The sequence below is a fragment of the Papio anubis genome, chromosome 19 (genome assembly GCF_008728515.1).
Source record: "Papio anubis isolate 15944 chromosome 19, Panubis1.0, whole genome shotgun sequence".
Lineage (NCBI taxonomy): Eukaryota > Metazoa > Chordata > Mammalia > Primates > Cercopithecidae > Papio > Papio anubis.
Window position 1 is genome coordinate 60,815,065 of NC_044994.1, and position 19,541 is coordinate 60,834,605.

General features: G+C 34.3%; 1 protein-coding gene and 1 pseudogene across 7 annotated transcripts in view; both read left to right on the plus strand.

Annotated features, from left to right (window-relative positions):
• The window catches only part of CCDC102B (coiled-coil domain containing 102B), a 288,333-nt gene that overhangs the window by 63,543 nt on the left and 205,249 nt on the right, over positions 1–19,541 (plus strand). For all 7 annotated transcript variants that reach the window (XM_009192894.4, XM_009192889.4, XM_009192892.4 and 4 more), the window contains exon 5: positions 15,481–15,597. In XM_009192894.4, the coding sequence (XP_009191158.2) occupies positions 15,481–15,597 (117 nt within the window). The remainder of the gene's footprint in view (positions 1–15,480; positions 15,598–19,541) is intronic.
• LOC103879807 lies at positions 3,157–7,801 on the plus strand (annotated as a pseudogene).

Sequence of the window (19,541 nt, forward strand, 5' to 3'; positions counted from 1 at the left end):
AATGCCCTCATGCTAATCTACTTCAGGAAATCTAATCTCAGGTTTTGATTTAATCTATCTGGGATTCTCCCCACTGTCTTCAGGAAGGTGTCTCAAATCTGGAGAGGAACATATTGCCACAGACCTGAAGGCATCTAATCACTTTTGTTACCTGTGATGTCTGCACATGATGAGCCCTAATAAGTTTTGATTAGATGCTTGTCATTATGAATTTTATCTTGTTGAGTGTTAAATATTTTCATCGTTTTATAATTATTCTTAACCTTTGTTCTGAGTCCTAATTCCATTACTTGGAAGCGTATCTTTCATGTCTTGAAGCTTTTAAGTCTTGTTAGATGAGACCAGAGTAGCATTTAGCATCAGCATCAGCATCAGCAACAGATCTATTTTCTGTCACCATAGATTAGTTTGCATTTTCCAGAATTGTATAAAAATGTAATTCTACAGTGTTTACTTTTTTCTTCTATCTTCTGGTACTTAGCATACCTGCACAGAGATTCATCATTGATATGCATATCAAATTGTCTTTTTTTCCCTGGCTGTTAACACTTTTTTCTTGATCACTGGTTTAAGCAATTTGATTGTAATGTACATTGATACCACCTTCCTATTTCTTATGCTTGGAGTTTGTTAAAATTCTTGAATCTTCAGGTTTCTACTTTTTATTATATTTGGAAAATTTCTGGTCATTATATTTTTCAAATATTTAACTTCCCCTCTTCTTTGCCAGGAACTCTATTTACAGTATATTAGGTGACTTGAAGTTGTTCTACCATCTGCCCATTGGCAGTCACTGAGGTCTCACTAGGGTGGGCTGTTGGGAAAGTGCTGGAGGATGTTAGGGAGTTTTGATCAATGGGTTGTATCCATCACTTTGAGGTATGCCCCAGTTTTCCAATGTTATTCTCTGTGATTTGGTCATCTATGTTTTCTAACAGGCACCCATTGAAGTAAGATTTCTACCTTGCTGCAGAGAAAGGGAGAACTAGAATTGCTATCTTTTTTAATATATAAATTTTAAGGAGATGGCTTTCAGATCTTTGGAATAAATATTTCTGGGATAGAAAACTGTCAAGAAACTGGGAAAATATTTATTCCTTAAAGGGGCAGATAAATAATTTGCAAGTTTTTGTTTTTCTTTTTAAAAATACATGCTCCAAGAAAAGGGAAATCGGGGGCTACAGTCACAAGTAAACCTGTCTGAAGTTTTGTCAAGCTAAGAGGAACATTAAGTTTCTTTTGATGACTACCATGCTTATTTTATCACTTGTGCTTTCTTTTTCTGGAGCAGTTTAAATGTTTTTTTTTTTTTTTCCTGCATTATGTGTTGTATTTTTCTATTTATTTCATGACAAGTAAGTTTTGATTGGATGCTTGTCATTATGAATTTTATCTTGTTGAGTGTTAAATATTTTCGTCATTTTGTAATTATTCGTAACCTTTGTTCTGAGTCCTAATTCCATTACTTGGAAACATATCTTTCATGTCTTGAAGCTTTTAAGTTTTGTTAGATGAGACCAGAGTAGCATTTAGCCTAGGGCTATTTTACCTACTGAGTACTGAGACAAAACCATTTGGATGGAGTACTTTACCCAATGGACTGTGAATTATGAGGTCTTCCACTCTGGCTGTTGAGAACAGGGATGATTATTAACTGGCCTTGTGTGAATCCTAGAGGTTGTTACTTTTAATTCTTTCAGATGTTAGTTTTCTTAAAAGTATGCACTGATCACCACCCTGTTGAATACTCTGCAGCCCCTGAGGGTTCTCTCTCTGATGGTGCTCATCTTGGTGAGCACTTTGCTAGACATTTCATTTGAAGACTATGACTAAGAAATAAAATTATTTGTTGTGATTCAGTATCTGAAGCTGTTAGAAATAAATAACTCAAAATTTAAGGGAAAATCAGGCATATTTTTAGATTAAAAATGGAATAATAGAAAGTGATTGATTTCTAAAGGAGCTAGGTATTTGCCAATAATTTTACAAAATAACCTCCTCCTATTGATTGAACAAATTTATATAATCAACTCTCTCTAAATGTATATGTTATAGATTGATAAACAATCACATAAAGAACCACACACCATCTTGTATTTCCTTATCTGAAATATATGCTAGATAACTTCTTGATAAACTACAAATTACATTTCTCAGATCAATATTCTGAGCAAGTCATAATGAATTATCTGTTGACCATGTGATATCCTTTGTTACCTTGTGGATATGTCTGTTAAGAAAAATAAATAATTATTTGGAACTCTAATTGGCTTTTTCCTGGCCTTTCAGTGACTCTGTGGACAAAAATCAGCCATCGGCTAAAATGTGTAACCTTGGATTGTTGAAACAGGCACTGAACCTTCACTTTGACTCCATTGAGTTAGGGATTACAGAATGGCAGTACTGATTTAAAATAACCCTTTCAATCATTTATAATAGACACAGTAAGGATGTATTACTTTTCATATTTTTTATTTATAAAAATTTTATGATTCAGTAGTTCAACCCTTGGATGAACTGCCATCCATATTCATCTGCACCCCCACAACCATATATAGAAGCAAAAAGTTAGCCTCCTATTACATGTATGTTACAAAGTTCTATGTCAAAGAGTAATAATGTCTTCAAGAGGTGGCAGATTCTCTTAATGAATCACTAACAGGCAAAAAGACTTTAGACTAATAGATCTTGCGCTTTAAGATAAACCAGAAATCTTTATGCTGGGCTACTCTCCAACTATGCCTATAAATAAAGTGGGCATAGAGTTTACTTTTTAAAATGTTTTATTATGGAAAACTTTGGCTGTGTACAAAAATACAAAGAATACTATAATGAACCCCAACATTTCCATCAGCCATATTTAATAATTTTAATCTCATGAACAGCATTTTTTGTCTATATTATTCCCATCTGCATTTCTACCTTACATTATTCTGTCTGGAAGTATTACAGCATGTATCTCAAAACATAAAGACTTATTTATCACTAAATATAACAATAACATTTTAAACCAAAAAAATGAAAAATGATTTGCTAATATTAAATATTTAGTGTTCAAAATTTCAATTTACTAAGAAATATGATTTTAAAATTATTTACTTTATTTGAATCAGAAATCAAATACAGCGCAGCCATCTTGATTGGATATATATTTTCAAGTGTGGTTTATATATATATATATTTATATCTATTTCTCCATTTCTCCTTTTTCTCTTTTTATAATTTATTCATTAAAAAACTAGATCATTTATCCCGTAGAGTTTTAATGTGCAATACCCTGTACTGTAGTACTGTTTGATATTTTACTCCATCCTCTGTGTCTCCTACAAAATGAAAGTCGAATTTAAAGAGTTTGGTTTGATTCAATTTCAAGACTTATTCATAGAAATGTGTCAGTGTGTTTCTCTATTAGGAAGCACATGATATATGATTGTGTCTGACTGTGGTATTGGTAGACTGATACTCATTGCCTAGAACCATAGATGAATCAGGAGTTGCAAAGCTATAATTTTCCAGCTCAATTATTTCTGCCCAAGCTATTATTTGGAATATTTAAATAAAGAGAACTTAATCTCATATAATATTTTGTTCATTTAAATAAGTCAGGACACATAATAAATTTATATTCTCCCCAACCCCGCCATTTCTTTAACCAAGTAACAAAATAATGAATTGGATCGCTACCATTCTTCAATGTTGATCAAATTTGATAAATTTTTCTTTTTTTAGTATCAATATTAAGACATGGATTTAAACTTATTGGATGTATTTCATTCTATTACTGTATTATCCTTACTGATATTCAAAAGCTACCATATTTAGAAAGCAGAAACCTCTTTATATTGTCTATTGAGTGCAATTGATGTATTAGTAATAATACATCAATTTTTTTATAGATTTCTCACTTCATAGAATGACAAGATATACTGGAATCACCCTGTTTCAGACCTGGATAAAGCAAACTCTTTAGAGTCCAGGGTTCTTTCAGTGGGAAACATCTTAAGACCACAATCTGTGCATACATATGTGCATAGATACTGAGATGGTCATTATTTCTAGGCCATTTCAGTGGAAAGACTGGGAAAAATTGTAAATATATTGAATTATTTTTGCCTCTCTTTATTGGTCATAGTTTCTAAAGCCCTTTTTAATCTATCCTCATTATTTTTGGATTTTAGCATTTTATTTCTTTTCATCTTTCCTCAAGGAATCATCTGTTGCACTAATTTGCTCTTCTGTTCCTTCTAGTTTATTCTGAAACAATTTTTCTTTTCTTCTATTTTCTATTCTTTCAATATAGAAGAGACAGAAAAGTACAAAGAAGAAAACAAGAAAGGTCACCCAGAGAGAAGCATACTGAGATTTTTGTGTACAGTCAGCTCATTTAAAATACTGATATTGGGATCCTACTGCTGCCTGCTTTTTCATTTTCCATGAAAATAAAACCTGACCTGAAGTGTAATGATTTTTTCTTTTATTTCTAATTCTTTCCTGGGTACTGTTACATTTTTCTAATTCCTGGTTTTCCTGCATCATACTATTTATTGTTTTAATAATGTTGTTCAATTGCATTAAAAATTAGTTCTGTTTTTCTTTTTCTATAGTGGGCATATATCTTCCACTGCTTCATTGTTAGTAGCATACTTTCACTATCTTTAAAACATTATTTTTATCTTTTTGTCCTTAATAAGATCATATATGATTCAACTACGATTGTCTTCTGTTGCTCATTATGGCATGAATTAATTTTTGTACTGATAATAAAAAGATTGAATCTAGAAACATTTTCTGGCTTCACTGCTTGAGAGCTGACTATTCTTAATATTTTCATGGAATATCTAAAATATTCCTTGTTCTTTCCAAATATTTCTTGTTCTCTCCAAAAATGCCTGACTCTGGATTATTTCTTTTCTCTGCTTGTATTGCCACTATCCCATCAATACTGCCACTATTCCCATCTATTATCAGTATTCTCTTCTCAGTAGAGGGTGTGTTTTTGAAGGAAGCTTGATGTTTTCTGTTTTGCTTTGTTTTGTTTATGAAAGTATAAAGGATTAACACTTTCCTAGTTCTTTAGGGTTTACCACTAGCCTATTCCATTCACTCACAAATCAGGTTGTGTAAAAATGTGTGAACTCTCCTAGTTGTATTTACTGTTCTCACATTGGCCTGACACACTTGCCAAGGCATGAGGATTGCCAACTGAAGGGTTCCCATATTATCACATCCTCCTTTTCTTATATGTTCACAAATAGATGCTGATCTTCTGCAATTCCTGAGGTGTCAGTAGATTTTCTTAACCTACTTATGTCTTAGGGTTCACAGGGATAACTTTTCACCTCATTTTGTTATAGGCATCTACAATTTTGGTTTTGTTAAGTTCACTGCTCCGACTGGTTTTATGGAGAGACTTGCAGACTTTAGAATAATTACCATCATCATACCACTGCCATCTTGCTATGATTCCTCACAGGAATAGGTATATGTTTTTTAATTCCAGATTCACAACTTCCATACATAGTTATTCATAAATTAATCTGCCTAAGGAAGTACTTTGCAAGCAAGTTTTCCTTTCCTATATTACCTTCCATCCACTTTTCAAATGAAGGGCATACTCGTCTCTTTTTCTCAGTATTATTTTGAAGCATTTTGTGAGAGTGGAAAAACACTTGGGGTACTTAATAGAGAGATAGCAGATCCCCTGGAGCTCAGAGGGATATGTTGAAATATTGTTGTTGAGAAATAAACTAATCAATGGGTCACAGATCTTTGGCATTTCAGGTGGTTTCTAATTTTCTCTTTATAAGAATATAGGAATATGACCTACCAGACTGGTCAGCTTATAAATAATAACAAATAAATTTTGATATTAGATAAAAATATGTCTTTGTCATGTATTTAGAAGGATAGTTAATAAAACCCAAAGACCCTGATTAAATAAAACTTCTTCCATGTCTAACATGTGTGATCAATTTTCTTAATGCCTACATTAACAAAAGAATAATTCTTATGTCATTCTATCAGTAACTAATTTCATCCATAAACACACAAATTAATTGAAAAAAGGCACCTATCTCATTAAGAGATGCATTTCTAGTAAATGATTAGTTTATATTTAATAATTATCAAAATCTGTACTATCTTGTTTATTTTTAAGCAATTGTGTACACATAACAATTATTAGGGTAATTCATTCCAAAAGAAACTTTTAAAAATATTTGGGGTGTTATAGTAATAATAGATACATACATACTTTATACCCACAGTTTTATTGCATATTATAGAGTAAAAACTTTCTCAAGTGTAAACATTTCACATATCATGGTATGATAATCTGGAGGCAATGGGATAATAAAAATTGAGGGAATAAAATAACAATATAAAATTGTAAGTAGATGATACCAAATATCACATTTCTATGTTTTTAAGATGTCATTGCTTACAGTAAAGTGTGATATAATCATTCTATTTAAAATGTCAACATGTAGACTTTTGTCCAGGCCAGATGCAAGATGGTTGTACTCTTGCGAAGACATGTTGGCTGTCATTGCCTCGGAGCCCAATTTAGCCCTCTGCTCTATATCAGAAAAGCTGCTCCTTTGGAAACCTCAGTCAAAAAAGAGATGGAGTGGCTCTGGAATAAGAACATAGGTTCAAACTGCCCTTTATCTTCCCATAGCACTATCTACAGTTGGTCTATTCCCATGGCGATGTCCATTTGCCACCATGGCACTGGTATTGCTTTGAGTGCATGGGTCTGTCTTTTTGGTATCGGCCCTTTTGCTCCCCGGGAACTTTGAGTATTATTTGAAACTTGTGAAGTCCCTGTGTCTGGGGCCAGCACCGATCCACCACAGCTAAGTTTGTACTCCTCTTCCCTCTCATGTCTCACACCTGGAGTGCGATCTCACACTTGATGTGGTATCTGGGAATAGCCTTGAAGCCCAGCTACATCAGTCTAGAGTGGTTGTCTTGGTTCTTACTGTGTTGTCGTCTGTAGGGCTGGCAGCTATATGAAGAGCTGATGTTCCCAACGTCATCTTTCCACACACTATTAAGTTCACATATCTTCCCATTTGTCACTCTTATCTCCAGTCTGGGCCAAGTTCTCCTGATTTATTTAGATCCTTTTGGGCTTTCAGATCCCCTGGAGCTCAGTAGCAGTAGATCATAGTGGTGGAAAAGAGTCCAGTTTTACCCTTGTTTCTAAATATCGAGTGGCTGCAAAATCTTCCCTTTTCCTGCCCACAACTTGCCTACTCTGGGCATAGAAGCACTTATTCTCTCTCCAACTGGGCTTTGATTTGGGCTGAGTCAGCTTTTGGCTCCTTCTCCCTGAGACAGTGGAAACAGACAGCTCTGTGGCCTCTGTCCTGGGGGCTGGGGGTGAGACTTTTGGTGCCACTGCCTATGGGTTGTTGGCCTAAAGGACAATTCTGTTCATTGGTCATAACCCATGCCTTTAACACCTACACAGTGTTATTGAAAGAAGAGAGAGGAGAGAGTGGAAGGGAATTAATCTGTCCCAGCTGGAGGGAGATAAAGAGGGCTACTTAATTCTTGGAGATGCCATTTTGGGGAGAAAATATATCGCTTCTGGCACAAGACAGAAATCCAGACAACTACCATTGAATATATTATTTCTCAATGATATTTCCTTTTATTGCATTTCCAGAAAAGCAAACTTCTTAATTTCATGCTTCCAAGTCCATATACCATTTTTTTTTCTAAAACTGAGTTAAAATACTCATTTTATGAAAAGTAAATATTTAAAATTCACTAAAAATTTTATTTTTGAGTTCAAATAAATAAACCATTTTAACAAAAACTTCAAAAATTAAAAAATATATTGGTAAGAGAACAAAAAACCATTGAGATAAGTGATTTGACATCCTTATTTTGACTTGAAGAATACAATAACTTTTTTATTTGTTAAAGCTAAACATTCTTCAATGTATTTTCTACCATTCTCTAAAGTTAAGGGAGGGAATTAGGTAAAATCTACTTTAAGGGATTGTGGCTAAATTTTTTGAAGCAATGATCTAAGGCATAAAATACTTCTTTGTGGCTTATATTCCCATTTGAAGACTTCTCTTTGCATTGATAAATAATACATGTTATTTGGAATCTTAACCTTGCTGTCACATATTTCTGGTCCCACTGCATTTGAGTCTACTCTTTGGACATATTTCCTCCTTACATTCCTCAGCTTTCATAAGGATATATCGCTACCAAAACCTGACCAAATGTAAAATACTTGCTCATATACCCTTACGCTAATTGATATTCAATACTTATCTCAAGAACCACATTAAAAACATGTGTACCAACATGAAGGCAATCGGGAGAGCTAACAAAATTTATTGACCAAGGTCAATCTGATCACAATTTCAAAAAATGACCCAAACTTAAGTGTGAAGAAAAGATTTGGGGGGTGAGCATGATGAGGAAACTGTTATGAGCCTGTTACAGTAATCTAGATAGAAATATTCACGTGTCCTGAGCTTGGTGGTGGAGGAGGTATGTTGAGAAATATGCAGGTGAAGGAAGTGATAATGATTGGTGATTAAACGAATGTTGCAAATGCATGAAGATTCAGGGGAGGTGACACAGAAAGAGAAGTTAAGATTTCTGACCTTATCAGCCAGGTGGACATTCACCAAGAGAACACAACAACAAGAAGAAAAATGTAAGGGAAAAAGACAGTGAATTTAGTTCTGAATATGTTGAGGTTGAGTTGGAAGTGTTTGGTAGGATTATGGATTTGTGAATGTAGAAAGGAAAGTTGAACAATGAACAGAGAGATGATGGCTTAAGCCATGACAGTAGGTGGGATGACTCTGGGTTGGGGCACTGAGGATTGACACCAAGCAAGACAGAGAGAAAAGGAGAAACTGCACAGAAATCCAAGCAGGAGGGTGTTGCGGGAAGTCAGGGACCCGAACGGAGGGACCGGCTGAAGCCACGGCCAAAGAACATAAATTGTGAAGATTTCATGGACATTTATTAGTTCCCAAAATTAATACTTTTATAATTTCTTACACCTGTCTTTACTGTAATCTCTGAACATAAATTGTGAAGATTTCATGGACACTTATCACTTCCCCAGTGAATATCCTTGTGATTTCCCATGCCTGTCTTTACTTTAATCTCTTAATCCCATCATCTTCTTTGTAAGCTGAGGAGGATGAATGTCGCCTCAGGACCCTGTGATTGTATCAACTGCACAAGTTGTTTGTAGAGCTTGTGTGTTTGAACTATATGAAATCTGGGTATCTTAAAAAAAGAACAAGATAACAGCGATGTTCGGGGAACAAGAGAGGTAACTTTGAACTGGCCGCTGGTGAGCCAGACGGAACAGAGCTATATTTCTCCTCTTTCATAAGCAAATAGGAGAAATGTCGCTGAATTCTTTTTCTCAGTAAGGAACATCCCTGAGAAAGAGAATGCACCTGGAGGGTAGGCCTATAGACAGCCCTCTCAAAGCGAGCCATCTTTTATGGTTGAAGCCGAAGGGATGAAATAAACCCCAGTCTCCTGTGGCGCTCCCAGGCTTATCAGGTGGAGGAAAATTCCTGCCTAATAAATTGTGGTCAGACAGGTTATCTGCTCTCAAACCTGTTTCCTGATAAGATGTTATCAGTGACAATGCCTGCCTGAAACTTCATTAGCAATTTTAATTTCTCCTCATCTGGTGGTCCTGTGATCTCACCCTGCCTCCATTTGCTTTGTGATATTTTATTACCTTGTGGAGTATGTGATCTCTGTGACCCACACCCTATTCGTGCACTCCCTCCCCTTTTGAAAATCCCTAATAAAAACTTGCTGGTTTTACCGCTAGGGGAACATCACCGATCCTGCCGACATGTGATGTCTCCCCTGGACACCCAGCTTTACATTTCTCTCTCTTGTGCTCTTTCCCTTTATTTCTCAACCCAGCCGAGACACTTAGGAAATAGAAAAGAACCCACGTTAAACATCGGGAAGCAGGAAAACTATTCTTTGTATAAGCCCAAGGAAGAGAGTCTTTGAACAAGGGCATTGTCAACAGTGTATAATTCTGCCAAGGATTCAAGTAAGGGCAGAACTGAATATTGTGTGGTGGAAAGTATGAGGAATGCTGGTAGCAGAAGCGAGTGAGAAAGTTAAGTGCAGCAACTCTTTCAAGGCACTTGATGGTAAGAGGAAACAAAGAACTTGAGTGGAAGCTCCAAGACTGGATAAAATATTATCCTTTTTGTTAATCTGTTTAAGTTCCCTGTAGATTCTGGATATTAGACATTGATCAGATGGGTAGATTGTAAAAATTTTCTCCCATTCTGTGGGTTGCCTGTTCACTCTGATGATAGTTTGTTTTGCTGTTCAGAAGCTCTTTAGTTTAATTATATCTCATTTGTCAATTTTGGTTTTCGTTGCAATTGCTTTTGGGGTTGTAGTCATGAAGACTTTTCCCATGCCTATGTCCTGAATGGTGTTAGCTAGGTTTTCTTCTAGTTTTTTTATGGTTTAGGTTTTATGTTTAAGTCTTTAATCCATCTTGAGTTAATTTTTGTATAAGATGTAAGAAAGGGTCTGGTTTCAGTTTTCTGCATATGGCCAGCCAGTTTTCCCAGCACCATTTATTAAATAGGGAATCCTTTCCCAATTGCTGGTTTTTGTCAGGTTTTTCAAAGATCAGATGGTTGTAGACGTGTGGTGTTATTTCTGAGGCCTCTGGAAACCATCATTCTCAGCAAACTAACACAGGAACAGAAAACCAAACACCGCATGTTCTCACCCATAAGTGGGAGTTGAACAATGAGATCACATGGACACAGGGAGGGGAACATCACACTCCGGAGCCTGTCAGAGGGTCGTCGGGGGGCGGGCAAGGGGAGCGAGCAGCAAATCACCATGAAACATGTATACCTATGTAACAAACCTGCACATTCTGCACATGTATCCCAGAACTTAAAGTATAATCATAATAATAATAAAGAAAAGATTATCCTTCGACCCTTGATCTCCCACACTCCCTCATCCCCAACCGGAATGGAAAGTATTGAGCAATTACATGTTAATGGGGAAGAAACCAAGAAAATTTCAAGATACACGAGATAAACAACTCTTAGAATGAGTTTGCCAAGTACCCTGAAGGTATGAAATTCTAAGTACAACTGAAATGATTAGACTTTGACTTTAGAAGAGATATTTAAGTTCTTTAAAAGAGTAAAAGATTTCTGTAGAGACATGCAAATTTGTATATTTCATCACAGGAAGTAGGAGGTCCTTAGCTCCTATTTCTCCATGAAAGAAGTTGAAAGATTATTTGTTGAAAGTTATTGGAGAAATGCTAGATTTGGTGTTTAGGGGATATTGAATAATTCTACATGGTTAATAATATTGACTTAAATATTTGGTGAATGATTTCCAAAGAGCAGAACTTTGGAGTCTGCATTAACTACTTAATCCTTTTAGATCATTTTGAAGGTTAAAATGTGAAGCAAAATGACAATAGGGTATGTTACTTTTTTTGCCTTTTTGTAATTATTTTTCTTTTTCTACTATATATGAATAAGAAAATACTTTATGTTACACAATACTTTTGTTTCTTGGAGATCGTCTTCAGTTTTTTTCCATTCCATGCTTATCTGAATATAGAATACACATTTATATGTGGTACTGATAATTTTCCAGAAGTGAATTATAGCAGATATTTCTGAGATCAAGGATATGGCAAATTGCCTGGTTTAAATTTTCATAAACACTGCAATAAAAACAGAGGATTTTTAAACAGTGATTTTGGAGTTATATTATGGTACAAACACAGAAAAAAGAGAAGGTTTACCAGAGAATAAACTAAATAAATATTAAATAAAAGGACAGGAACTTGGAAAATGCTTTCTAATGCTGAGTAATTCACCTCATAGAGTACTTTCTATTTCTGTCACTGTCAACTTAACGAATGCGATATATCAGTTGTGGATGACATTCATAATTCCACTAAATTAATCATTGTTAGCATCTATATGTCCACTGCTTTAAACTTCTCAGCTGCTAAATAGATTTTCATTACAAATCCATTAATCTAAACCTAAATTTGAAGAGGCAAATAACAAAATTAAGGTTATTTTGTGTCCAAAGCATAATTTTAAAATGTTCAAAGTAATTGTTTTTTAAGGAGAAAGTATAGTTGTTTAATCAATCTGTTCATCAATTTTCCCTGCTATATTGTTTTAGTGGCTTTAGTTGTATAATATTTTATTACTTATTATTTTTATTTATTTTTTTACTCCTCCATGCCTAGAATATACAAATAACAGTGAGGAAGATAGAAGGTGGAGTAGAATGAGGACCAGGAGTAGGAGATGAGGGCTGAGGAGTTATCAGATCATGTGGATAATGACTTTGATTTATATAGTAAGTTGATTGAAAAGCTATTGAAGAAAATTGAGCAGGGGAGTTTCATGATCTGAATTGCTTTTTAAAAAGCTTTATTTGGTGGCTATCTTGAGAAAGGAAGTATGAGGCTACATGCAGAAGCAGAAAGAATGGAGGCTATTAAAATAACTGAAGTAAGAGATCATGGTGGTTTTTGATCAGAATAATGGTGGAAATGGAGAGAAGTAACTGGATTTATTATGCTTTGTGAAGGGCAAGCTGATTTAGTTAGCTTTAGTTTGGATGTGGCATAGAGAAATAAAGAACTTAACATATTCAATAATTTTGGGAAGGATGGTATCGATATTTACTGAGGTGACAAAGATTGACAGAGAAACAGTTTTGAGGGAGAAGTTCTGAATTCGGCTTTCCAGTGTGTTAAGTGTGGGATGCCCTTTAGAGGTGTTGAGTAGGAAGCTGGACATGTGCATTCAAAGTTCAATGGAAAACTATAGGCTGGAGACAGACACTTAAAATTTGCCAGCATTGCAATTAGTACAAATGAAGTAGGTACACGGGAACCATCCAATGGAGTAGATCAGAAACACAGCAGGCAGCAGGACCAAATTTCAGTGCACTCCAGCATTGAACTTTACTTGCCAAATAAATTTTTTTTCTTGACCTATTTAATAAATTTCCTAGAGGACTATATTTTATTATTTAAATTTTTGAATTTGCTGTGTCCTTAATTTATGAGTGTAATATATTCTTATTTTTTTCTTGAAGATAGTGATGACAGTAGTTTTTTAAAACTAGTATCCTCTTCTATATCTTACATTGGTTCCAGTTACTTCTCTCCATTTCCACCATTATTCTGATCAAAAACCACCATGATCTCTTCCTTCAGTTATTTTAAGAGCCTCCGTCCTTTCGCCTTCTCCATGTGGCCTCCCTTTTCTTCCATTTTTTTCTTTCCTCTATGGACATTCTGTTTCTTAATCGTAATCTTGACTATTCCTGTTTTTCTTGTTTTGTTTTGTTTTGTTTTGTTTTATGCCACTCTTACGTTCTTCACATGCCCAGAGATCTTTGATTTTTCCACTCACAATGATGAATGATGTGGATTTATTTGAGGTATTTGACGTGGGTTTCCTTTGCTGTTGTTTATAAAAATTTGCTTTCCTGCCTCCTCTCTCTTTTGAGTGGTACAGTTCATTGAGAGTTCTGTTGGCAATTGAAAGATTTATTGATGGATTGAATTCCCTGTGGTTTAATGACGAGATTTCAGAAGTTAAACGGGGAGCATTCAATTACCCAAATGAATTCGATATTCTTTTGGTAAACCTAAACCAAAACTGGTTGCTTTTATTTTACTTCTACTATCCTCTGTTTTATTTAGCAAAGTAATTTATATTCTTCTGGCTAGGGATTAATGCCACATTGTCTATTTAACTACCATGATAGTGAGCTGGACTTGCCTACTCAGACTTTCAAAGAACTCTGTGGTATTTTCTCTTGTTCTCTTCCTTGCCTTCTGTGTGCTCTCTTTATGTTACCAGCTCTGAACATGGAGTCTCTCTGTAGTGTGTTGGGAAATCAGCTTCTACCATTATTGTAGTTGATTTCTAGTATACTTAGACTATGACATTTTCTGCTGTTTCCTTTACTATCTCTTCCTATCAGTTTATTGCCTTTGAGACAATTATTTCAGTGGCCTTTAGGTCTATAATTATAGATGCAATAATGGTTTAAAACTCAGGTAATGCATTTGGCAAGTACTTTCTTAAAATTTGCTTCCTCCAGTTACTATCTTTGTGAATTTAGGAAAGTTACTTAAGTCTCTTAAAAATATGGTTCACCTTGAGGTGGAAAGATCACGAGGTCAGGAGATTGAGACCATACTGGCTAACACGGTGAAACCCCATTTCTACTAAAAATACAAAAAATTAGCCGAGCGTGGTGGCGGGTGCCTGTAGTCCCAGCTACTCGGGAGGCTGAAGCAGGAGAATGGCATGAACCCAGGAGGTGGAGCTTGCAGTGAGCCGAGTTCACGTCACTGTTCTCCAGCCTGGGCAACAGAGCGAGACTCTGTCTCAAAAAAAAAAAAAAAAAATATATATATATATATATATATATATATATATATATATATATATGTATGTATGTATATATAGGGTTCACTTTTCTCTAGTGGAGGGATAATGATAACAATGCCTAACATATAGGATTACTGTTAGCATTAAGTAAGGCAATATATATCAAGTTCAGTTCTTGGGGACTAGCACATGCTTAATATTACTATTATTAATAACAACATTATGAGTACTACTTTTTATTTTTAAACAGATAGTGTAACATTGGCTTTTGTATTTTAATTTGTTATAAAATTACACACATATTATGTAATATGGATGATGGAAACATTTACCTACATAGGTTAAAATGTATGTCAATATAATGAAAACAGCATATATGTGTGCAACTACATATTTTATATATTTATCAAATTTCACGGTTCTGCTGAAAATTTTTAATTTTAAGAACGATTGTGGGAAAATAATCATTGTTTGCATTTGTAGGACTTTTCTCACCTTTTTATTTTTTTCTGCAGTCATTTTCTATGGAAATTTATTGACAGCGTTTATAGATTTTTTCACATATTTTATCAGCCCAAGCAGTATGTATATACTTTTTTTTCCATTGCCCAAGTTTGTCTCCGTTACAATTAATATGCTATTAAATAGACATAAAAAAGATTACAAAGAATACTGAGGTACTAATATTCAGGATGAAAAGATAAGGGTTAATTGGTAAGCTTAGAAACCAGCTGTTCAGTTGTTTCAGAGTTTGTGGAGGTAACTGAGTTCTGCCTAGTTTTCAACTGATGAATTGGAATTTACAGAGATTTGCTTATTTTTTTTTAGAGGTTAGCATTTTTGAACTACAAGTATAACAATAAATGGTTCAACCACAATCATTACATCAACAGCAACAAGCCTGCCAGAATCCACATAGGAAAAAAGCAAAACAACACTAAAGCTAAATGAAAGACTAATGTGGATTATCCTGTAACCACCCTTTATAGCATCCTGTGATTATAGTTTCAACTTTCTTTTTCAGTTTGACATTCGTCTTGGTCAACATAATGATGAAATGGAAGAACTGTCAGGCAATGTAAAGGAAGAATCCAAATCTCAAAACAGCAAAGACAGAGTGATTTGTGAGTTAAGAGCAGAGGTAAGACATTGGGTAAAGAGTGCCATATATATTAAAACATAACTGACTGTTGTTAAATGCCATACTACGTTAAGTAGGGTAATAGATGTGCCTTTGGTTACTTTATGAAAGTGAATGCTGCTGCTAATGTAATTAGCTTATATATGATTTAAAAGGCTGTGGAATGACATTGGCCCATAACTAGATCTGAGTTATTTGAATATTACTTAAAGATGAAATATTTAACTATAAAACTATCTTGTAGCCAATACAAGTCTTACTGTGCATAAATATTTTTTAAAAGTTCAACCAGCTGCTGGATCATGTATGTTCATTTACTTTCAGAACCAATGACATACAAGATATGTGTCATGCAATTTCTGGTGGAATTAACATTGCTGTTGGCAGCTAACAGCAGTGAGAGATAAAATAAATTCACTTTTGTTGTAGTTAATTCATTTCTTAGATACACCACCTAAGAAACATTTATTTTTCCACTCCTGCCACCACCAACAATAAATGAATTTTCACAAATGTGTAAACCCTGAGTGTTTTTTACTGTTCTGTAGGTAAAAACAGAATTATTGCGTTTATAGAAAGGAGAAGGGAGTGAGTTATTTGTACTTCATAGAAAATAGCATGATGGCATTAAAAATGGAAAATCACAAATTATTTGTCTTGGAACAGATAATTCTGGGAAAATAGCTTGGAAACAAATGCGTAAGAGCAATTTACAGACTGAAATGAATTTCATGCAACTGTAGGCTGGTAGAAAACTGATTTGTATTAGGTTTTCTTCCTTATATAACTCTTCAAATTCTGAACCAACACCAGAGTATATTTACATCAGATGAATATAGTGCAATGGGAAATATACAGATTTTGGAGCTAGAAATGGGTCCATTACCTCCTGATTACTTTATTCTTGTCAATGCTGTAAGCATCTCTGTGTGTCAGTCTCCAGATTAAAATAATAGTAATAATAATATTAATAATAGTCATGAAACAGGATTTTGGAAAATGTATGTACTGCAAGAAAACAGTTTTCTGAGACAGAGTGCTCTAGTATTGAAACTTATAGCTAAGCTGCTTAGGAGAATTATATCCTCCCTGTGTTCCTCCTCATCACATCAATGCCATCCCATGACAGCTCTTCTATGAGTCCTAAAAGTGGTGTTGGGGTGAGATGGCATATATCAAGAGGTCCATTATGAGAAAGGCTGAACTGTTGAATACAAATCTTCGTAAGTCAAAGAGAAAAATTGGTGGCGTTTGTAACTTTTGTTTTCTAAGAGGAAACAAACGATCAGGATAGATACCTCTTTTTCTTGACCCTCAGCTCTGAGAATCATCTTTCATTAAACATTGTACAACATGTTGTATAAAAGCTTATTTAATAGTTAACGGCAAAAAAGGAGGAAGGCACATCTAGATATTTATTATAACTCTCCTCAAAAGCCAAGAACATTATGTATACACTTTTTTTAAAGACAAGTTTTAGGTTCACAGCAAAATTGAGCAGAAAGTAGACAGTTTGCACATACTTCCCCTTTCCCCCAGAGACCCCTCCACAACCAACATCCTTCATCAGTGCTGCATGTTTGTTTGTTATAACTGAGAAACAAACTGAGACATTATCAACCGCAGTCATAGTTTACATTAAGGTTCACTCTGTGTTGTACATTCTATGGCTTTTGACAAATGCATAATAACATATATCTACCATGTTAGTATCATGCAGATGCTAAACAAATATTGTATAGAAATATGTTTTTTTGCAACTTGTTTATATAAATGTGTCACAACTACTTATGTTTACATAAAAGTACTATAATTTAATTAAATTTAATAACATTTAAAAAATTAGTTTATTATTTTTAGATATATAATCAGCACTACAGTGAGTATGCATATGTATATAAATCACTGGATATTTAAAAATGGCTTATGATATATTCCTAGAAAATAGTGTGGCTTGGTCATTGGAATATTTATTTTTTAAATCTTTTTTACACATTTCCAAGTGTTCTATTAGAAAAATTGTATCAATTTACATTCTCACTAAGTAAGACTAAAATCTCTGAATATTATGTATAAAGCAAATATTGAAAAAGACTCAAAATTGGAGAAAAGAGGTATATCACCCAGGGGACCTGAGAATTGAGAAATGGCATGCTGTTGAATTTTCTGGGTTTTTGTCACATATATTCCAAAATTAGAACTGAAGAAGCCAGAAATCTGGAAACACCAATAGGTACAGATAAACACACAAAAATACCTAAAATGAAACACAACCTAAGTCTGCTTGCTCTAGCCAACGTACTAAGGAAGAGTCAATGTAGCAAGACGAAACTTTTAGGACAATAATGCTTGAATCCACCCCAAATCACAGAACACTGTGGCCCCACCCCATGCCTGTTAGCTAAGGCCAGCTGTAGAACCTGGACTTCTACATACATCTGGAAGTAACAAGACAATGCTATCCTTTCACTCTCAATTGTGGTTTCATAAGAACCCACCCAAAACACAATGTTAGATAAAATCCAAATCTCATGACATATTTCACAAAGTATCCAGGATACAATTGGATATTACTCATCATACCTAGAACCACAATAGTTTGAAGTGAATGAAAGAAAACAATTGATAGATGCCAACACTGAAATGATAAAGATGTGTTAATTATTTGGGAAGGATCTTAGAGAGGGCATCATTAAAATACTTTAGTGAGCAATTGTGCATATGCATGAAACAAATAAAAAATAGGAATTTTCATTAAAGAAATAGAAGGTCTCAGCAATTAAAAAAATGCAAAGAAGGAACAAATGGAAAAATTAAAACTGAAAAATGAACTGAATTTTAAAAAACAACTTCTGAATGCAGAAGACAGAGGAAAGAGTCAGTGAACTTGAAGATAAATGAATGGAAATTATCCTATCTGAATGAGATAAAGAAAATAGGCTGAATTTTAAAAGTAAAGTCTCAGAGACCTGTGGGGTGATTAAAAAAAAATTACATTCATGTAATTTGAGGCCAATGTGAGAGGAAAAATAGTGTAGGACTGACAGTACTAAAAAATAGATGAAAACTTCCCAACTTTCAAATGAAAGGATCAAATCTAGAGTCAAGAATTTTAGTGAATCCCAGACAGCATAAACCCGAAAAGGCTGATATTAAGACACATCATAGTCAAACTTATGGAAAATAAGAAAAAATAATCTTAACAGCACCTAAAAGGTAAATTACAGTATATACACAGGGGAAAAAATCCAAATAACAGGGCTTATCACATCAGAAACTCTGGAAGTCAGAAAGAAGTGACATACAATTATTTAGGTTCTAAAAGAGCTGTCAACTCAAAGTACTATATCCAGTGAAAATATCTTTCAGATCATTCTCTGATGAGGAAAACTAAGATAAATTGTCTTTGGTAAATAAGCATATGAAAAGGTGTTCAACATATTAGTCATCAGGAAAATGGAAATTAAAACCACGATGGGACAAAACTATACACCTATCAGAATGGCTAAAATCAAAATAGCGACAATACTAAATGGTGGTAATAGCACAGCTATTGAATTACTCACCTATTGCTAGAGGGAATGTAAAATGATACAATCACATTGGAAAATAGTTTGACAGTCTTCAAAATTGCAGCTACCATATGATCAAGCAATTGGACTCCTAGGTATTTACTTCATAAAAATAGAAGCTTATATTCACACAAAACTTATAGGTAAATCTTGAGTATTTTATATGTAAATGCCAAAACTTAGAAACAACACAGGTGATCTTCATGGGGTGAATAATTAAACAAGCAATTACATCCATACTTTGAACTACTTCTCAGCAACAAAACAGAATGAACTCTTGATACATGCAACCATCTGGGTGAATCTCTTGAAGTATTGTGAGTGAAAAATATCCCTAAAGACTACATAGTCCATGATTATGTATATATATGA